Source organism: Bufo bufo, chromosome 7 (genome assembly GCF_905171765.1).
Source record: "Bufo bufo chromosome 7, aBufBuf1.1, whole genome shotgun sequence".
Taxonomy (NCBI): Eukaryota; Metazoa; Chordata; class Amphibia; order Anura; family Bufonidae; genus Bufo; species Bufo bufo.
In genome coordinates this window covers 184,864,980-184,888,126 of record NC_053395.1, presented here as the reverse complement: position 1 = coordinate 184,888,126, position 23,147 = coordinate 184,864,980, and the positions used below count along the sequence as shown (strand labels likewise).

Below are 23,147 nucleotides of genomic sequence, written 5' to 3'. Positions count from 1 at the left end.
CCTGTCATTGATCAACCCCCTGTAAAGCTCCATTCAGATGTCCGCATGATTTTTACGGATGCACTGATAGATGGATCGGATCCGCAAAACGCATCCGGACGTCTGAATGAAGCCTTACAGGGGCGTGATCAATGACTGTGGTGATCACCCCATATAGACTCCCTGATCACCCCCCTGTTATTGATTACCCCCCTGTCATTGATCACCCCCCTGTAAAGCTCCATTCAGACGTCCGCATGATTTTTACGGATCCACTGATAGATGGATCGGATCCGCAAAACGCATCCGGACGTCTGAATGAAGCCTTACAGGGGCATGATCAATGACTGTGGTGATCACCCCATATAGACTCCCTGATCACCCCCCTGTCATTGATTACCCCCCTGTAAAGCTCCATTCAGATGTCCGCATGATTTTTACGGATGCACTGATAGATGGATCGGATCCGCAAAACGCATCCGGACGTCTGAATGAAGCCTTACACGGGCGTGATCAATGACTGTGGTTATCACCCCATATAGACTCCCTGATCACCCCCCTGTCATTGATTACCCCCCTGTAAAGCTCCATTCAGATGTCCGCATGATTTTTACGGATGCACTGATAGATGGATCGGATCCGCAAAACGCATCCGGACGTCTGAATGAAGCCTTACAGGGGCATGATCAATGACTGTGGTTATCACCCCATATAGACTCCCTGATCACCCCCCTGTCATTGATCACCCCCCCCTGTCATTGATCACCCCCCCTGTCATTGATCACCCCCCCTGTCATTGATCACCCTCTGTAAGGCTCCATTCAGACATTTTTTTGGCCCAAGTTAGCGGAATTATATTTTTTTTTTCTTACAAAGTCTCATATTCCACTAACTTGTGTCAAAAAATAAAATCTCACATGAACTCACCATGCCCCTCACGGAATCCAAATGCGTAAAATTTTTTAGACATTTATATTCCAGACTTCTTCTCACGCTTTAGGGCCCCTAGAATGCCAGGGCAGTATAAATACCCCACATGTGACCCCATTTCGGAAAGAAGACACCCCCAGGTATTCCGTGAGGGGCATATTGAGTCCATGAAAGATTGAAATTTTTGTCCCAAGTTAGCGGAACGGGAGACTTTGTGAGAAAAAAATTAAAAATATCAATTTCCGCTAACTTGTGCCAAAAAAAAAAAATTTCTATGAACTCGCCATGCCCCTCATTGAATACCTTGGGGTGTCTTCTTTCCAAAATGGGGTCACATGTGGGGTATTTATACTGCCCTGGCATTCTAGGGGCCCCAAAGCGTGAGAAGAAGTCTGGTATCCAAATGTCTAAAAATGCCCTCCTAAAAGGAATTTGGGCACCTTTGCGCATCTAGGCTGCAAAAAAGTGTCACACATCTGGTATCGCCGTACTCAGGAGAAGTTGGGGAATGTGTTTTGGGGTGTCATTTTACATATACCCATGCTGGGTGAGAGAAATATCTTGGTCAAATGCCAACTTTGTATAAAAAAATGGGAAAAGTTGTCTTTTGTCAAGATATTTCTCTCACCCAGCAAGGGTATATGTAAAATGACACCCCAAAACACATTCCTCAACTTCTCCTGAATACGGCGATACCACATGTGTGACACTTTTTTGCAGCCTAGGTGGGCAAAGGGGCCCATATTCCAAAGAGCACCTTTAGGATTTCACAGGTCATTTACCTACTTACCACACATTAGGGCCCCTGGAAAATGCCAGGGCAGTATAACTACCCCACAAGTGACCCCATTTTGGAAAGAAGACACCCCAAGGTATTCCGTGAGGGGCATGGCGAGTTCCTAGAATTTTTTATTTTTTGTCACAAGTTAGTGGAAAATGCAGATTTTTTTTTTTTTTTTTTTCATACAAAGTCTCATATTCCACTAACTTGTGACAAAAAATAAAAACTTCCATAAACTCACTATGCCCATCAGCGAATACCTTGGGGTCTCTTCTTTCCAAAATGGGGTCACTTGTGGGGTAGTTATACTGCCCTGGCATTCTAGGGGCCCAAATGTGTGGTAAGGAGTTTGAAATCAAATTCTGTAAAAAAATGACCTGTGAAATCCGAAAGGTGCTCTTTGGAATATGGGCCCCTTTGCCCACCTAGGCTGCAAAAAAGTGTCACACATCTGGTATCTCCGTACTCAGGAGAAGTTGGGGAATGTGTTTTGGGGTGTCATTTTACATATACCCATGCTGGGTGAGAGAAATATCTTGGCAAAAGACAACTTTTCCCATTTTTTTATACAAAGTTGGCATTTGACCAAGATATTTATCTCACCCAGCATGGGTATATGTAAAAAGACACCCCAAAACACATTCCTCAACTTCTCCTGAGTACGGAGATACCAGATGTGTGACACTTTTTTGCAGCCTAGGTGGGCAAAGGGGCCCATATTCCAAAGAGCACCTTTCGGATTTCACAGGTCATTTTTTAGAGAATTTGATTTCAAACTCCTTACCACACATTTGGGCCCCTAGAATGCCAGGGCAGTATAACTACCCCACAAGTGACCCCATTTTGGAAAGAAGAGACCCCAAGGTATTCGCTGATGGGCATAGTGAGTTCATGGAAGTTTTTATTTTTTGTCACAAGTTAGTGGAATATGAGACTTTGTATCAAAAAAATAAATAAAATAAAAAATCATCATTTTCCACTAACTTGTGACAAAAAATAAAAAATTCTAGGAACTTGCCATGCCCCTCACGGAATACCTTGGGGTGTCTTCTTTCCAAAATGGGGTCACTTGTGGGGTAGTTATACTGCCCTGGCATTCTAGGGGCCCAAATGTGTGGTAAGGAGTTTGAAATCAAATTCTGTAAAAAATGACCAGTGAAATCCGAAAGGTGCTCTTTGGAATATGGGCCCCTTTGCCCACCTAGGCTGCAAAAAAGTGTCACACATCTGGTATCTCCGTACTCAGGAGAAGTTGGGGAATGTGTTTTGGGGTGTCATTTTACATATACCCATGCTGGGTGAGAGAAATATCTTGGCAAAAGACAACTTTTCCCATTTTTTTTATACAAAGTTGGCATTTGACCAAGATATTTCTCTCACCCAGCATGGGTATATATAAAATGACACCCCAAAACACATTCCCCACCTTCTCCTGAGTACGGAGATACCAGATGTGTGACACTTTTTTGCAGCCTAGGTGGGCAAAGGGGCCCATATTCCAAAGAGCACCTTTCGGATTTCACAGGTCATTTTTTACAGAATTTGATTTCAAACTCCTTACCACACATTTGGGCCCCTAGAATGCCAGGGCAGTATAACCACCCCACAAGTGACCCCATTTTGGAAAGAAGAGACCCCAAGGTATTTCGTGATGGGCATAGTGAGTTCATAGAAGTTTTTATTTTTTGTCACAAGTTAGTGGAATATGAGACTTTGTAAGAAAAGAAAAAAAAAAAAAAAAAATCATCATTTTCCGCTAACTTGTGACAAAAAATAAAAAGTTCTATGAACTCACTATGCCCATCAGCGAATACCTTAGGGTGTGTACTTTCCGAAATGGGGTCATTTGTGGGGTGTTTGTACTGTCTGGCCATTGTAGAACCTCAGGAAACATGACAGGTGCTCAGAAAGTCAGAGCTGCTTCAAAAAGCGGAAATTCACATTTTTGTACCATAGTTTGTAAACGCTATAACTTTTACCCAAACCATTTTTTTTTTACCCAAACATTTTTTTTTTATCAAGGACATGTAGAACAATAAATTTAGAGCAAAATTTATATATGGATGTCGTTTTTTTTGCAAAATTTTACAACTGAAAGTGAAAAATGTCATTTTTTTGCAAAAAAATCGTTAAATTTCGATTAATAACAAAAAAAGTAAAAATGTCAGCAGCAATGAAATACCACCAAATGAAAGCTCTATTAGTGAGAAGAAAAGGAGGTAAAATTCATTTGGGTGGTAAGTTGCATGACCGAGCAATAAACGGTGAAAGTAGTGTAGGTCAGAAGTGTAAAAAGTGGCCTGGTCTTTCAGGGTGTTTAAGCACTGGGGGCTGAGGTGGTTAAAGAGGACCTTTCACTAGAATAAAAAATCTAAACTAAGCATACAGACATGGAGAGCGGCGCCCAGGGATCTGCCTGCACTCACTATTATCCCCGGGCGCCGCTCCGTTCTCCCGGTATAGCCTCCGGTAGCTTCAGATTTTCGGCTCAACTGGGAGGAGCCTGCCGGCGTCTCCTTCTCCCATGCTGTAGCGCTGGCCAATCGCAGCGCTCAGCTCATAGCCTGAGAGGTTTTTTTTCTCCCAGGCTATGAGCTGAGCGCTGCGATTGGCCAGCGCTACAGCATGGGAGAAGAAGACGCCGGCAGGCTCCTCCCAGTTGAGCCGAACATATAAGGCTACCGGACCCTATACCGGGAGAACGGAGCGGCGCCCAGGGATAATAGTAAGTGCAGGGAGATCCCTGGGAGCCGCTCTCCATGTCTGTATGCTTAGTTTACATTTTTTTATTGTAGTGAAGGGTCCTCTTTAACGCATTTAGTTTAGATAACACATCTCAAAGCATGAGTGTTAACTCTACTACATCTGTATCATATAGTACATGACAATCTATTTCTAACAAACTTGGAACCAGCCCTGTATTGCACAAGGGTCCAAAGATCTCTACATTCACTGCGTCAGTTGCTCTAGATTATCTTCAGCCTGGCAGCTCAGGGGGCATGTACTTTCTGCTGCAGCTCTCTCCCTGTAACTGCCACAGCTTCTAACAGAACAAATTGCTTATAGCAGTTGAAGATTTAAATGGAGCACGTTCGACCAGCTCAGTGAGACGGACAAAAAATAAGGAGAAGAATAAACAGCAGGTGGCGCTATACAGATACATTTTGTTGAACAGCTCACTGGCTATACTAAATTTTTAATTACATGCAGTGCTTTAAGTGGGCCAAAAGAGGTGCCGGTACTCTATTAGGCGCCGGTGCTCCCCCCCCCTGCACATCAGACCCCCCCATCACACACATATATATTAGTTCCTCTATGTACCAGTACAGTACCCCCCCCACCACCGCACATTCGTTCCTCTCTGTACCAGTACCCCCCTGCACATCAGACCCCCCCCCCACTCATCACACACACACACATTAATTCCTCTCTGTACCAGTACCCCCCCTGCCAGGGGGGTACTGGTACAGAGAGGAATTAATGTGTGTGTGTGTGTGATGAGGGGGGGGTCTGATGTGCAGGGGGGTACTGGTTCAGAGAGGAACGAATGTGCGGTGGTGGGGGGGGGGGGTACTGGTACATAGAGGAACTAATATATATGTGTGTGATGGGGGGTCTGATGTGCAGAGGGGTACTGGTACAGAGAGGCACTAATGTGTGGTGGTGGTGGGGGGGGGGGGTACTGGTAAAGAGAGGAACTAATGTGTGTGATGAGGGGGGGGGGTCTGATGTGCAGGGGGGTACTGGTACAGAGAGGAACGAATGTGCGGTGGTGGGGGGGGGGGTCCTGGTACATAGAGGAACTAATATATATGTGTGTGATGGGGGGGTCTGATGTGCAGGGGCCCCCTACACATCAGACCCACCCATCAGACACATATATATTAGTTCCTCTATGTACCAGTACCCCCCCCCCCACCACCGCACATTCGTTCCTCTCTGTACCAGTACCCCCCTGCACATCAGACCCCCCCCCCCCCCTCATCACACACATTAATTCCTCTCTGTAGGGGGGGGGGGGGGGTACTGGTACAGAGAGGAACTAATGTGTGTGGGGGGAGGGTGGGTGCCTGTCACTCACCAGTACTCTTCAGAAGTTGGATTCCAAAGCAAAGTCGATGTTCTTTGCTGCACCGTCCGACTCCTGACTCCAAGGAGGACCAGTCACTGGTCGCCGCACTGATCGCTCCTCAGTCACAGGCGCGCGGGAAGGAGTTGACGTCACCTAACGTGAGGTCAACTCCCTGCCTGCGCCAGCCTGAGCCGTACTCTGCAACGACCCGCCCCCCTCCACTAGCTGCCCAGCCAACGACATTAGGGAGGAGATACTGCCAGCTCTCCGCTGCGCTCCGGCAGGGCCGGCCTTAGGTGTCCAGGCGCCCTGTGCGAGCTAACCTTGTGGCGCCCCCCCCCCCCCAAAAAAAAACAAAAAAACACTGCTTGTTGCTGGCATCATGGCATAGGCTGGCTGACTATCCAACCAAGTAGTTACCAGCCCGCACACCCCAAAGGCCGGTGTAATGTTATACTTCCCTACTTCGTGAGATTTCCCTACCTTCGTCACTTCCGGTCGCACCGGACATGACGTGAGGAGGTGTGCAGCGCCGCGCAGGCGCACAATGACAGGTTAGGGAAGTTTCACAGCAGAGTGCGCATGCGCCAGGAGTCTCTGGGCCAGTGCGCAGGCGCAGTGATCGGATGGATGTTCTCAGCTGGACACCGGCCGACACTGCGCATGCACCGGGAGCCTCACCAGCGGTTAGGGAAGGGAAAAATTATGTACGGGTCAGTGCTTTTTCCCTACCCTAACCGCTGGTGAGGCTCCCAGCGCATGCGCAGTGTCGGCCGGTGTCCTGCTGAGAACATCCATCCGATCACCGCACCTGTGCACTGGCCCATAATTTTTCCCTACCCTAACCGCCGGCGAGGCTCCCAGCGCATGCGCACTCTGCTGTGAAATTTCCCTAACCCGTCATTGTGCGCAGTGCGCCCCCCCAATATAATAAACATTGGTGGCGCAGTGCGCCCCTCCCAACACTCCAGTATAATAAACATTGGTGGCGCAGTGCGCCCCCCCAACACCCCAGTATAATAAACATTGGTGGCGCAGTGCGCCCCCCCAACACCCCAGTATAATAAACATTGGTGGCGCAGTGCGCCCCCCCAACACTCCAGTATAATAAACATTGGTGGCGCAGTGCGCCCCTCCCAACACTCCAGTATAATAAACATTGGTGGCGCAGTGCGCCCCCCCAACACCCCAGTATAATAAACATTGGTGGCGCAGTGCGCCCCCCCAACACCCCAGTATAATAAACATTGGTGGCGCAGTGCGCCCCCCCAACACTCCAGTATAATAAACATTGGTGGCGCAGTGCGCCCCTCCCAACACTCCAGTATAATAAACATTGGTGGCGCAGTGCGCCCCCCCAACACCCCAGTATAATAAACATTGGTGGCGCAGTGCGCCCCCCCCAATATAATAAACATTGGCGCAGTGCGCCCCCCCAATATAATAAACATTGGTGGCGCAGTGCGCCCCCCGAACACCCCAGTATAATAAACATTGGTGGCGCAGTGCGCCCCCCCAACACCCCAGTATAATAAACATTGGTGGCGCAGTGCGCCCCCCCATCACCCCAGTATAATAAACATTGGTGGCGCAGTGCGCCCCCCCCCAATATAATAAACATTGGCGCAGTGCGCCCCCCCCCAATATAATAAACATTGGTGGCGCAGTGCGCCCCCCGAACACCCCAGTATAATAAACATTGGTGGCGCAGTGCGCCCCCCCATCACCCCAGTATAATAAACATTGGTGGCGCAGTGCGCCCCCCCAACACCCCAGTATAATAAACATTGGTGGCGCAGTGCGCCCCCCCATCACCCCAGTATAATAAACATTGGTGGCGCAGTGCGCCCCCCCTCAATATAATAAACATTGGTGGCGCAGTGGGCCCCCCCTCAATATAATAAACATTGGTGGCGCAGTGCGCCCCCCCTCAATATAATAATCATTGGTGGCGCAGTGGGCCCCCCCTCAATATAATAATCATTGGTGGCGCAGTGGGCCCCCCCTCAATATAATAATCATTGGTGGCGCAGTGGGCCCCCCCTCAATATAATAAACATTGGTGGCGCAGTGCGCCCCCCCTCAATATAATAATCATTGGTGGCGCAGTGGGCCCCCCCTCAATATAATAATCATTGGTGGCGCAGTGGGCCCCCCCTCAATATAATAATCATTGGTGGCGCAGTGGGCAGTGCCAATGAGGGTTAAAAAATAAAAATAATAATTAACTCACCTCCTCCAATTGATCGTCTTCTGTTCTTTCTTCATGACCTGTCAAAGGACCTGTGGTGACATCACTGTTAGCATCACATGATCCATCACCATGGTAATGGGTCATGTGATGAGCTCAGTGACGTCACCACAGGTCTTGAAGAAAACAGGAGAACGGCAGCTACGCGATCATCTGGAGGAGGTGAGTTAAAATTTTTTTATTATTTTTTAACCCTCACTGGCACTTCCCACTGAGCCACCAATGTTTCTTATACTGGGGTGTTTGGGGGGGAAAGCGCACTGCCTACCAACGTTTCTTATACTGGGGTGTTGGGGGGGGGCGCACTGTGCCACAAACGTTTCTTATACAAAAACAGGAGGCGGGTGCTGGAATCAAATAGCCGGCACCCGACCTCTGTGACAGGGAGCTGCGATCAGCTACAATTAACCCCTCCAGTACCGCACCTGAAGGGTTAACTCAACTGCAGCTGATCGCAGCTCCCTGTCACAGAGGTTGGCTGTCGGCTATTTGATTCCAGCACCCGCCTCCTGTTTTTGTATTCAGGTCAGTTATCTTCATTGGTGGCGCAGTGCGCCCCTCCCCTCCTCCTCCCGTCTCTCTTCTTATTGGCAGCGGCGGGGGCAGCAGGCAGGTCAGACAGGGGAGGAGGAACGAATCAGGTCAGACAGGGGAGGGCTAGATGGAGGGGGCGCCCCGAGGGAGAACACAAGTTCAGCCTCGCCTGCCGCATATTACATTGCGAGCTGTCGGCCGCCCAGCGCCCCTGTTACTATGGCGCCCTGTGCGGCCGCACAGCCCGCACACCCCAAAGGCCGGCCCTGCGCTCCGGTACCGGAAACCCACGTACTGGGCGCACGGAGAGGTGCTGGTACTCTCCAGGGCAATTTTTGGAAGTGGCGGTACTGAGTACCGCCGCGTTCTGCAATTATAAAAGTATTCAAATCCAGGTGCTGGTTTGAAAAATGTAGAATATGCCTTGTGACAACTCCTTAAATTGAGAAGACCACCTTGCAGACTTCACTATATGGACCTGATTTGGCCTTTTAATTGGTTGTTTTTATTACTTTCAGGTGCACTCCCATTAAAGCTAATTCACACACACCAGCTGCCACATGTGACTGAAACTCTGCCAACCCGCGATGGCTGCATGATATTGCGGGTAAAGTTGAAGTCTTGCCTTCAAAATGACTAGGCCAGGAAGGCAGAGCATTATCTGCATGTGGCAGGCTGGCAGCATTATCTGCATGTGGGAGGCTGGCAGCATTATCTGCATGTGGGAGGCTAACAGCTGAATTGTGTAAACCCGACCTAAGGGTGGTTTCACACACGGTGTTGTTTTTAATGCCACTGCATTTTTTTATGCAGTTTTTGACCCAAAGCCAGAAAGAGGTCTATTTTTATATTTCCCTTTATATTTCCCATTCCTTGTGAATCCACTTCTGACTTTGGCTCAAAAAACTACATGGAAAATTGCAAAAAAAAGTTATATATTTTTTTTTAAACGCTTCATGTGAAACCACCATTTAATATATATTAAGGGTCTGTTCAAATGTCCATGTGTTTTGCGGATTCGCAAATTGCAGATCCGTAAAACACAGACACCGGCAATGTGTGTTTCGCATTTTGCAGACCGCACATCGCTGGCAATCTCATAGAAAATGCCCTTTCTTGTCCGCAATTGCGGACAAGAATAGGACATGTTCTATTTTTTTGCGGAACGGAAGTGCGGATCCGCAAATGCGGATGCGGACAACACATTCCGGCCTTATTGAAAATGAATGGGTCCGCAAAAAATTGCGGAACGGATGCGGACCCATTTTGCAGACGTGTGAATGGACCCTAAGGGCTTGTTCACACCAATGTGCCGTGTTTTGCAGTCCGCAATTTGCGGAACGGGCGGCCCTTTATAGAAATGCCTATTCTTATCCGCAAAACGGACAAGAATAGGACATGACTTATCATTTTTGCAGGGCGACGGAACGGAGCAACGGATGCTGACAGCACACAGAGTGCTGTCCGCATCTTTTGCGGCCCCATTGAAGTGAATGGGTCCGCACCAGAGCCGGAAAAAATGTGGCTCGGATACAGCACAAAACCACGGTCGTGTGACTGAGCCCTAAGGATGATAATGATTTGCTACATGTCAAGGAAAAGGATTTATTAAAGCACAAATATTGAAACATCCCATGTCATATCTACCTACTATCAATTTCAAGCACTTTGGGGGGGAATTTATCAAGCCCTGCATTCCAGAATTCTGGCCTTGAAAAAGTCACCAGTAGGGGCTTTGCGACTTTTTGAGGTCACTTATATAAAAATTTTGTGACTTTTTGAGCGTTACGCATTCCAGCGCCACCTATAGATTTGGAGTAAAAATTTGGCCAGAATATCACAGTAGATCACTTTTGTGACACATTTATGTAGTACAACTTTTTAAAAAGTCACAACTCCACGTCAAGCATCCCCCAGGTGTACTTTTACTGAAACAGACACAACCACATTGCACTTGCGCTAAATGTATTATTACTGTGGGACATTGTAATGAATTTGATGCAGGTGCACATGGCAATCTAAAAACTAACCTCAAATACACCTACAATGATAAATCCCCCCCCCCCCCCCTTTATCTTTATTTGCGGTGTGACATCTATTTGGATACAGTCTAAGGTCATGGGGATTATTAAGACTCACTACAGAGGGGTGGGTTGGCCACTTTCATCATTATCTTACTCATGGTCTCCACTGTCAACAGGTGTCTTAATTTCTGCATGTGGCTGTATATATAAGCCCTCTGGGTTCATTTTTACATTTCTTGGCTCATTTTTCATTTACATGCTTTAGTAAATCTGACCCTTAATGACTTGCAGCATAACATGTAGACCAGGCAAGAAAACTGTCAAGAACAGTTTTAGTAAATTGGCCTTAAGAATGATAGCTAAATAACAACTGAAATGACCTGACCTTTACTGCAGGTGCACTTGTCCCCTAATACACTGCACATCTCATGGATGGAGATAATTGTGCCATTAGATGAGGGTTGAAGAAGCATTTCTATCTTATGTACTTTCACCATTACAGCTTCAGGGAACACTGCGCTGATTATCTGCTGCTTAGGCTACTTTCACACTTGCGTTGTTCTTTTCCGGCATAGAGTTCCGTCACAGGGGCTCTATACCGGAAAAGAACTGATCAGGTATGTCCCCATGCATTCTGAATGGAGAGTAATCCGTTCAGTTTGCATCAGGATGTCTTCAGTTCAGTCGTTTTGACTGATCAGGCAAAAGAGAAAACCGTAGCATGCTACGGTTTTATCTCCGGCTAAAAAAACTGAAGACTTGCCTGAATGCCGGATCAGGCATTTTTTCCCATAGGAATGAATTAGTGCCGGATCCGGCATTCAGAATACCGGAATGCCGGATCCGTCCTTCCGGTATGCGCATGCGCAGACTGAAAAAAAGGTGAAAAAATAAATGCCGGATCCGTTTTTGCCGGATGACACCGGAAAGACGGATCCGGCATTTCAATGCATTTTTTCGACTGATCAGGCATTTTTAAGACTGATCAGGATCCTGATCAGTCTTACTAATGCCATCAGTTAGCATACATTTTGCCTGATCCGGCAGGCAGTTCCGGCGACGGAACTGCTTGCCGGATCTCTCTGCCGCAAGTGTGAAAGTAGCCTTATCCGCTCACAATGTGATGAGTGTCAGCACCGGAGCCTAAGAAAGGCTGAAATAATCTACAGCATAATGGTCTACCGTACTACTGGTCTTCTCTAATGTAACATTACAGTTCTGCAGCCAAGAGAAATGGGTTCTGCTTCAAATTATTTCTTATTAGCAGCTAATGCAAGTATTTAACCCACAATTAAAATGATTTATGAAACTCACAAAATGCCCACTGCTTATTGCCCCTTTTTTGTCAGAGGATTTAGTACAGGTCTATACTATATACCCCGGGTTGTATGGCAAACACATTTTCTGGTCAGCGGGTATGGTTCCACAGACAGAATGTGCACCAGGCAGGTAAATGTAGGTCGACAATTTATAAGTAAGTTCACTTTAGTATAAGGAATAATACCAAAACCAAAAAAGTTTATAGCGGTTGTCTCTTGAAGCCTGTCCCTATCGACATTGCTTGTTACGGTATATGGAAGCCATGTGCTCATATTGGGACCCATTTTGGTTTTAAAAGCCAGAACAGCTAGCCATTCTGTAAACTCTGTAAACTTCTGAGGTGGATTCCATCAGTACTAATAATACATGATTACCACTGTGAAAATAAAGGTAGTCATTTGGGCTCTTTATATGCAGAACTTCTCATGCAGTACTGAAGAAGATAGTCCTTATTCCAGCTGACAGACTTTATTCAAGGAATATTTGACATTTTAAAATAATCTTTAATAAATTTGAGGATAGGTCATCAATATCAGATTGGTAGGGGCCCAACTCCCGGCAATCCCGCTGATCAGCAGTGGCGCTTCGGTGAGATCTGCCTGTACCTAGACCAAGTAACGTCATGTTCATCGGTCACATGGCCTATGTGCAGCTCAGTCCCATTCAAGTGAATGGGCCTGGGTTGCAATACCAAGAGCAGCCACTATACAATGTATGGTGATTCGCTTATTACTCTGTGAGAATGACACAGTGCTAACTGAAGCGCCACAACCTCTTCAAACAGCTGATTCACAGGGGTTCCAGGAGTTGACACATTGATCTGTTAGTGATGACCTATCCTGATATTGTACTCTGTCTTGGAAAACCCCTTTAACCATTTCTCTGCCCAAAAATGAAAACATCTATTTATTGTAAGGCCTTGTTTACACTGGGGACAACGCACACACCAAAAAAAGTTTCCTGACAATTCTCCAAATCTACTCTACACTTAAATGATTATGCTTTAGACATCTCCTGCTTTACGTTTTTGAGACATGAGACATTTCAGCCATGGGACTAGTTTCTGAGTCACCTGGTCACTTCATGGTGATGGCGCTTGTTAGTAACTACCCTAAAAAAAAACTTCTTTTTCTGTACACAAGTTGAAAGACAGTTCTAACCTTGCTCATCAACACTTTTGCGACTTTCCAGCTTCTGTCTCTAGGTATTTTGCCATTCGTTGATAAAAGAACGAGTACGGCAGCAGCCACATTGGTCACAGCAGCTGGTGGATTTGGAAATGTTCTGAGCTCTGTAAGATTTAACTGTGTTTTGAAATAATGAGTTACATTCTCTTTGAGGCAAAGAAACAAAGATGATAAAAAGATCTGGGGCTGGGTAATTACCCTGTTCAAGGTGTTTAGAGCTGCATTCGCTGCTTGGAGAACAGGCTCTGCCTTAGCCAAGTCATCTGCAGATTCTTGTTGCTGTTTTGTTATTTCTGCCTGGAGTGCAGCCACCTATGTATGCATAAACCCAAGAGTGCAAAAATGTCCATAAGTAAAGTTCACAATTAAGGGAAACTATTAACCCTTTCAATCCCGGGCCTGTTTTCACCTTCCTGCGCAGGTAATTTTTTGCAAATCCCTCACTTTATGTGGTAATAACTTTGGAACACTTTTATTTATCCAAGCCATTCTGAGATTGTTTTCTCGTGACATATTGTACTTCATGATAGTCATAAATTTGAGTCAATAAATTTCACCTTTATTTATGAAAAAATCCCAAATTTACCCAAAATTTAGAAAAATTCTCAATTTTTACAATTTCAATTTCTCTGCTTTTAAAACAGAACGTGATACCTCATAAAATATTTATTACTTAACATTCCCCATATGTCTACTTTATGTTGGCATCATTTTGTAAATGTCATTTTATCTTTTTAGGACGTTTGAAGGCTTAGAATTTTAGAAACAATTCTTAAAATTTTACCGAAAATTTCCAAAACCCACTTTTTAAGGACCAGTTCAGGTCTGAAGTCACTTTGTGGGTCTTACATAGTGAAAATCCCCCATAAATGACCCCATTGTAGAAACTACACCCCTCAAGCTACTCAAAACTGATTTTACAAACTTTGTTAACCCTTTAGGTGTTCCACAAGAATTAAAGGAAAATGGAGATGAAATTTCTAAATTTTACTTTTTTGGCAGATTTTCCATTTTAATCCATTTTTTTCTTTAACACATCGAGGGTTACCAACCAAACAAGGCTCAATATTTATTACCCTGATTCTGCGGTTTACATAAACACCCCAAATGTGTTCGTAAACTGATGTAAGGGCACACGGCAGGGCGCAGAAGGAAAGGAGCGCCATATGGTTTTTGGAAGGCAGATTTTGCTGGACTGGTTTTTAGATGCCATGTCCCATTTCAAGCCCCCCTGATGCACCCCCACAGTAGAAACTCCCAAAATGTGACCCCATTTTGGAAACTAGGGGATAAGGTGCCAGTTTTATTGGTACTATTTTGGGGTACATATGATTTTTAATTGCTCTATATTACATTTTTGTGAGGCAAGGCACCGTTTTGGCACCGTTTTTATTTGACATTTTTTACAAGATTCATCTGACAGGGTAGATCATATGCTATTTTTATAGAGCAGGTTGTTACGGACACAATGATATAAAAAATGTCTACTTTCCTTGTTTGTTTGTTTCAGTTTTATTTTTCTGCCAATTGTCTTGTGCAGGAGCTCGTTTTTTTCAGGAAGAGTGGACATTTTTATTGGTACCATTTTTGGGTACATATGATTTTTTGATCATTCATTATTACGCTTTATGGGGCAAGGTTCCCAAAAAATTTGTAATTTTGGCATAGTTTTTATTTATTTTTCCAGCGTTCACCTGAGAGGTTAGTTCATGTGACATTTTTATAGAGCAGATTGTTACGGACGCGGCAATATCTAATATGTCTACTTTTTTTTATTTAACTTTAGCACAATAATAGCAGTTTTGAAACATAAAAAAACATATTTTAGTGTCTCCATTGTCTGAGAGTGATAGCTTTTTAATTTTTTGACCAATTGTCTTAGTTAGGGTCTTCTTGCGGAATGAGGTGACGGTTTGATTGGTACTATTTTGGGGGGCATACACCTTTTTGATCGCTTGGTGTTGCAATTTTTGTGGTGTAAAGTGACAAAAATAGCTTTTTTTATATATTTTTTTTACGTTGTTCACCTGAGGGGTTTAGTCATGTGATATTTTTATAGAGCTGGTTGTTACAGACGCGGCAATACCAAATATGTATACTTTTTTTATTTATTTCACTTTAACACAATAATAGCTTATTTGAAACAAAAAAAAAAGGATGTTTTAGTGTCTCCATGTTCTGAGAGCTATATATTTATTTATTTTTTTGAGCGATTCTCTTATGTAGGGGTTAATTTCTAGCAGGATGAGGTGACGGTTTTATTGGTATCATTTTGTGGGACATACGCCTTTTTGATCGCTTGGTGTTGCAATTTTTGTGATGTAAGGTGACAAAAATGGCTTTTTTTATGGTGTTTATCGGACGGGGTGGATCATGTAATATATTTATAGAGCCGGTTGTTACGGATGTGGCAATACCTAATATGTGCGTTTTTTCTTATTTATTTTTCTTTTTTTTATTAGGAAATCAGGGGAAAGGGGCGTTTTTTTCTTTTTTTACTTAAAACTTAATTTTTTTATTAAAAACACTTCTTACTTTTTTAATTTTATTTATGACTTTAACTTTTGGGGGTCTGATCCCCTCTGCAATGCATTACAATATATCTGTATTGTAAGGCATTGCCTGTTAGTCTATTACAGGGGCTGGATCTCCTGGGCACCTGTAGAAGGCAGGTCCCAATGCCGTGCACGGCATCCGGCTGCCTTCTCATCCATCGGGTCCCCGACACAGCAGCGTGGGGACCCGATGGGCTCCCTCACCCGCAGCAAACCCCTTCTATGTCGCAGTCATCAGTGTTTTCATCGATGCAGGGGTCCGGCTAACGGGAACAGCTGGTCCCCTGCAGCTGATCGGGCGGGCGCAGCTCCTGCACCCACCCGAATGGTGGGCCGTAATAGTACGGTGCTGGGCGGCAAGTCACGTCCCGCTGCGCCGTACTATTACGGCACTGGTCGGGAAGGGTTAAGGCAATGGTTCTGGAACCACTGTGCATTATCATGGCATTATCCTGTGTAATCCTGGCAGTCCCCTGGTTTTCACCCTTTAACCCCTATATAGAGATCTGGACTTCACTTCAGGCTGCTACCTCTTAGAATAGTGCTGGTGTGGCTAGCTGCTGACCCAAGGGGGATCAGAGACATTGGTGCAAAGCGCTGGGGTATCAGGCAATACACATAGTCAGTAAATAGGCTGAAGTCAGGGTTGGCAGAGTTTGTGCGAATCCATGAAACAATCCAAAGGGCAGATGGCACACAATCAGTATAGTATAATTGGTTCTTATGGGTTCATTCAAAATAACCTATGAACACATACTAGTAAGAGACTGTCTCCAAAGTACACTCCAAATAAGGGTTGTCTTCTGCTTGAACCTTGGGGTTCTGTTGTATTAGGAACCAATTATTGTGTCAAAGTGTAGACCCACTGGAGGATCTTCTGGTACTCTAGTAGGCCAGTCTGTCCTTGGTTTAAATTTTCACTATGTCAATGCTCTAGGTATCTGAAGGACTAGGGACTTCCACAATAAGAGTTAGATCACAACTTACTGCAAGATAAGATCTAAGCAAGAAGCTTTTGCTAGTGGTATCCCAGGTATCCAAGGTATTAGTTGATTTGAAAAGGGACCTCATTAAAGACCTGTATTCTCTATTATTGATACCCTTATGGACCTACTGTATAAAGTCAGTAGGAACACCCAGGCTCCAGGGCCTCAAGGGAACCATGAGTTTCTCTGCCACACAGAAAGACACCAGTATTTTAAATGGCACGTGGAAGGTAGGTGGTTATGTTACAGAATGTGCACAGGAGCTTCAGCTTGCACCAATGCTTAGTATGCAAATTTACAGATGTTAGAAAAAGGTTTTCTTTTGAAAATCTACAAAGACTTTGGTTATGTTTGTAGATAGGCATGTGTTCATGGATGAGAACGTATCCTCACTCATTGAGAGTATTCACAAACCCCCAATTTATAACTGCAAATAGATACCACACTGACAAAAAATGACATGCAGCTTTGCACTTCCCATTTCTTCGTCATATGGTCCTGCTTTTCTTTCGAAAGAAATGACACGCAACAAGGATCAGTAGTCTGTGAATTCCACCTAATGGCTATAAATGGTTTTCATAGCAAAGAATTATAGTTAAGATAAGTTAAGATAACTGGGCACTATAGATAAACTACTATATGGTTTTAGACTGAGGTAAGCAATTTGGGGCTTTTGGCTTAATGGGGATGGAGAACTACAAGTTCCAGTTAGCAAAGAAAACTTGTAGAGAGACGTAATACACTGCTGAAAAAAATAAAGGGAACACAAAAAGAACACATCCTAGATCTGAATTAATTAAATATTCTTCTGAAATACTTTGTTCTTTACATAGTTGAATGTGCTGACAACAAAATCACACAAAAATTAAAAAATGGAAATCAAATTTTTCAACCCATGGAGGTCTGGATTTGGAGTCACCCTCAAAATTAAAGTGGAAAAACACACTACAAGCTGATCCAACTTTGATGTAATGTCCTTAAAACAAGTCAAAATGAGGCTCAGTAGTGTGTGTGGCCTCCACATGCCTGTATGACCTCCCTACAACGCCTGTGCAAGCTCCTGATGAGGTGGCGGACGGTCTCCTGAGGGATCTCTTCCCAGACCTGAACTAAAGCATCTGCCAACTCCTGGACAGTCTGTGGTGCAACGTGACATTGGTGGATAGAGCGAGACATGATGTCCCAGATGTGCTCAATTGGATTCAGGTCTGGGGAACGGGCGGGCCAGTCCATAGCATCAATGCCTTCGTCTTGCAGAAACTGCTGACACACTCCAGCCACATGAGGTCTAGCATTGTCTTGCATTAGGAGGAACCCAGGGCCAACTGCACCAGCATATGGTCTCAGAAGGGGTCTGAGGATCTCATCTCGGTACCTAATGGCAGTCAGGCTACCTCTGGCGAGCACATGGAGAGCTGTGCGGCCCTCCAAAGAAATGCCACCCACACCATTACTGACCCAATGCCAAACCGGTCATGCTGGAGGATGTTGCAGGCAGCAGAACGTTCTCCACGGCGTCTCCAGACTCTGTCACGTCTGTCACATGTGCTCAGTGTGAACCTGCTTTCATCTGTGAAGAGCACAGGGTGCCAGTGGCGAATTTGCCAATATTGGTGTTCTCTGGAAAATGCCAAACGTCCTGCACGGTGTTGGGCTGTAATCACAACACCCACCTGTGGACGTCAGGCCCTCATATCACCCTCATGGAGTCTGTTTCTGACCGTTTGAGCAGACACATGCACATTTGTGGCCTGCTGGAGGTCATTTTGCAGGGCTCTGGCAGTGCTCCTCCTGTTCCTCCTTGCACAAAGGCGGAGGTAGCGGTCCTGCTGCTGGGTTGTTGCCCTCCTACGGCCTCCTCCACGTCTCCTGATGTACTGGCCTGTCTCCTGGTAGCGCCTCCATGCTCTGGACACTACGCTGACAGACACAGCAAACCTTCTTGCCACAGCTCGCATTGATGTGCCATCCTGGATAAGCTGCACTACCTGAGCCACTTGTGTGGGTTGTAGACTCCGTCTCATGCTACCACTAGGGTGAAAGCACCGCCAGCATTCAAAAGTGACCAAAACATCAGCCAGGAAGCATAGGAACTGAGAAGTGATCTGTGGTCACCACCTGCAGAACCACTCCTTTATTGGGGGTGTCTTGCTAATTGCCTATAATTTCCACCTGTTGTCTATCCCATTTGCACAACAGCATGTGAAATTGATTGTCACTCAGTGTTGCTTCCTAAGTGGACAGTTTGATTTCACAGAAGTGTGATTGACTTGGAGTTACATTGTGTTGTCTAAGTGTTCCCTTTATTTTTTTGAGCAGTGTATAAAGGGGTTTCCAAGACTTATATACTGATGACTTATCCTCTGGACCTATCGCTCGCAGTAGCGCTGTGGCCTTCTCTCAGCTTTCCCTAGGCCAAGTGACATAACGTTCATCGGTCATGTGGCCTAGGCGCAGCTCAGCTCCTTTGAAGTGAATGGGGCTGAGCTGCTATATCAAGCACAGCCGCTATACAATGTATGGCGCTATGCTTTGCGAGCAAGGAGAAAGCCGCAGCGCTTACAGGAGCGCTGGTGTCTTCTCAAACAGCTGGTCGGCAGTGGTCTTGGGTGTTGGACCTCCACTGATCAGATACTACGTCTGTGCTTGGTATAGCAGCTCAGCCCCATATATAAGACACAGAAAACCCTTTTAACTACTTCTATTCTACATTTTACTTTAAATAGAGGATGAAGAAGCAATGTATCATAATGAAAGATTTTGTACATACAACATCACAAAGATTTTCCCTACGAACCGAGTATGTAATGTTTACTTGATTTGGTCTGAGCTCAAGTTCTACCAGTATTCTCCGGGTATAATGACAAGTTATATTGCCAATTTGTGCCAAAATAATACTACTGGTGTGGCAGCACGGCGGCTCGGTGGTTAGCACTGATGCCTTGCAGCACTGGGGTCCTGGGTTCAAATGCAACCAAGGACAACATCTGCATGGAGTTTGTATGCGTGGGTTTCCTCTTTCCCCCAAAGACATACTGGAAACTTAGATTGTAAAGTGCTGTGGAATACATTAGCACTATATAAGTGAGTAAAGCAAAATAGATAAAAATAAATACGTATGAATAATGAGCTAAATTTTAAATTATCAGAAGGAAGGAGGTCTGAGTAGACTTACGTCATGTTGTCAGCTGTGGCCTCCAGTAGATAAACATGTAGTGGAGGAGAAGCAATGCTCTGATGATAGATTTCATGGCAAATGACACTACAAACGAGGCTGCTCTTCAGGGACCTCTGCTCATCACACCCTAAGGGCTTCAATTTAGCAGGATGCTTTAAGTATGTCTAACTAAGCTTGTCTATTAAACCATATCTCAAGGGGAATAAGCTGTTAGACAAAACCATCAAAATATTTAACATGCCTCTGGCTCATTTCATGGCTCAAGATTTCAGTGTTTTGCTACACATTGTGAAGGCTTTATGTCAAATCTATTTTATAGATTACATAGATTATTGATCTTCAACCAGCAGCTCAGTAGCAAGTCAGTGGCCTCAGCAATCACATGCCGTACTACTGGCAACACCACTCAGAGTAATTATTCATCATGAAGTCCATTGGACCCTAATGCCAAGTGATTCATTAGCTCCACTTGCTAGGCTCAAAGATGCTTAATCCTGGGCCATTCTGGGGACTTTTATTTGGCCCTTGATATATTGTAGTAGCGCAGGCCAGGTGGTACATTCCAGCCATGCTTGTGGACAAGTCCAGACAGAGATCAACCAGATAGTGTTTATACTACACCTTTCTCTCCTCATCATCTGCCACCGATTTTTCTTGATTACATTTTTCTGTCTGCTGCCCAATTTTGTCAATCAGGGCTTCTGTATCCTTGTTCCTCTGGTGAAGTTCTACCTCCTGTATGGCAAGTTTGGACTTCAAATCCTCCACCTGCACGAATATAACAGAGAGCTGGCTAATTAAGTTTTAAGACAATATTTTCAATTATATTAAAATCAGTTAGCTTAAAGAATAAATGTTGCCGAGGGCTTTATTGTAAATGTGTATAATTACTATGTGCCTCTAGAGGTTGTGTAATTACGTCTCTGTATTTATCAGAATACTGGCTTGAAGGCAGTAAAAAAAATGAATTTGTTGGTTCATTATTTGCATATGTGCGGTTCTGTTTAAAGAAGAATTTATTAACAGCAATGGACGTATAACAATAGAAAATATCAATATGCAAATTAAAACTATTTTTCTAAAAGTTACTGTAAATTGTAGAATAAATGATAAGTCAAATAAACCCAAGTAACATTTCAGCTTCTTATGATTTAACTATATACCATTGTCCACAGAACTGTATAAATTAATGCAATTAAAGGGGTCATCCCACCAAGATGATACTGAGGGCATAATAGGCAGGGGCGGACTGGGAACTTAAAGTGGCTCTGGAAAAAAACTAAAAGTGGCCCTATGTTGTAGGCAGATCCAGATTGACAGAAGGCAGGGCAACAGAGGTAGGTGGGGACAGCAGTACCTTAGTGCAGCACAAAATAAAGCCCCAGCAGAACCATATACCACAGTGCAGCACAAAATACTACTGCCTGCATAGCAGTATTCAACTGTATCACTGTCTTGAGGACAGTGATACAGTTCAATTCAGGAGGGCATCTGTGAATGCCAGATGCCTGATAACCTGATGCTCCTAGTTTTAATTAATGCTGAGAGCATCAAATCATTATGTACCCAACCGATGGCCATGAGAAGGGATTAGGCTGCCCATTTAGCATCGATCCACAGGGAAATTTCCCTGTAGGGTCTATTGCCAGTCCGCCGCTGATAATAGAACCTATAAAATCCACATACCTTAAGTATAAGCAGATCCCACTCTGACGACCCTGCCCATCACAGGTAGCCATTCACTTGAATGGGAGATGAGCTGCAGTAACCCAGCACAGCCACTACATAGTGGATGGAGCTGTGCTTTGGGCTCTTTTCTGGGTTATTTTCAGTGCTGATAACAGCTGAAGGTAGGGGTACCGGGTGTTGGACTCCCACCAATCTAATATTGTTGACCTATCCTAAGTTATCAATATCTAAAATCTTGACAACCCCTTTAAGAGCAGTAGTATTTCTGTCTTGAGCTGAAGGTCTGAGTAATCCCGGACAGACAATGTCTCGAGAGGGTTCTGCAAATTAGCCTCTAGGAGCAAAAGGGTTGTTGCTATTATACCTAGAGGCTCTCCTCTCTGCAACTGCCCCACCCTCTCCAATTTGATTGACACAGCCAGGAGTGATACCCTTTACACTGCCTGGTCCTGTCACTGAAAGTGTAGAGGGGATGGCAGCTGCAGAGAGAGCAGGTGTAAAGGCAACTTCTGCGTTGCTCCTAGAGAAGGGGTGCACAACCCGCGGCCCACATAGCCAAGGTTTGCGGCCCCTGTCTTGCTGGACAGGGGCCTCACTGATCATGTGATCAGCTGTGTGTCTGCCCAGAGCACTGCTCTGGATTACAGCTCCTGCACACTAGCAGGAGAAATTTGAGTCCCTGGCTTCTCCTCAGATAAGTGAACGCTATGCAGTTTGGAACCAGCAATCACGTGAACGCCAGGTGTCTCGGGGGCAGAGCAGTGTAGAGATGCAGGGTCAGTAAACCCTGATCAGCTGTGCTTTGTACAAAGACTCCTTTGGATGCCCCAGTTACAATTGAAATAATGCAAAATTCAAGTCTCATTGTCTTCCAAAGGTCTTTCAGTGACCTCTTATGTGTCAAAAATATATTTAACCCCTTAAGGACACATGACGTATGGGTACGGCATGTTTCCCGAGTCCTTAAGGACACATGACGTACCGGTACGTCATGTGTTGTTCCGATCACTGCCGCCCGGCCGGCTGTGATCGGAACAAGGTGCCTGCTCAAATCATTGAGCAGGCACCTCGGCTAAATGCGCGGGGGGGTCCCGTGACCCCCCCATGTCCACGATCGCAACAAACCGCAGGTCAATTCAGACCTGCGGTTTGTTGCGCTTTCTGCTGTTTCTGATCGCTGCGGTCCCTGACCGCGGCGATCAGAAACTTTAGTGTGCCGAAAATATATTTTTATCACCCCCCCCTGCACCTCTGAATGATTTTAGCCCGGTGGGAGGTGCAGGGGGGGTGTTGCGGGCGGTGGGGGCGGTGCGGGAGGCGGGCGGTGCGGCAGGCGGGATCGCGATCCCCCGCCCGCCTCCCATTGAATAATCGTTGGTGTAGAGTGGGTATACCAGGGTGCCAGCACATTGCTGGCACCCTGGTATAAACGGCTGACATCGGTGATGCGATGTCAGCCGTTTAACCCTTTCCATACAGCGGTCCGTACGGACCGCTGTATGGAAAAAGTTAACAGTAAGAGGGAGCTCCCTCCCTCTCCGATCGGGGGGCTGCTGTGCCTTTGCAGCCCCCCGATGGGAGAGGGAGAGAGCCCCCAGACAGCCCCCCGCCAGATCCCATCCTTACCCTTCCCCGTCTGCGCAGTTCTGAGCAGACGGGGA

The 23,147-nt window shown here is 45.4% G+C and overlaps 1 protein-coding gene across 1 annotated transcript in view; it reads right to left on the bottom strand.

Annotated features, from left to right (window-relative positions):
• LOC121008813 (dynein heavy chain 11, axonemal-like) overlaps window positions 1–23,147 on the bottom strand; it is a 489,011-nt gene that overhangs the window by 195,981 nt on the left and 269,883 nt on the right. The window contains exons 57-59 of the mRNA XM_040441508.1: window positions 20,419–20,565; window positions 13,277–13,390; window positions 13,052–13,195 (exon numbers count right to left, since the gene is read on the bottom strand). Of these exons, the coding sequence (XP_040297442.1) occupies window positions 13,052–13,195; window positions 13,277–13,390; window positions 20,419–20,565 (405 nt within the window). The remainder of the gene's footprint in view (window positions 1–13,051; window positions 13,196–13,276; window positions 13,391–20,418; window positions 20,566–23,147) is intronic.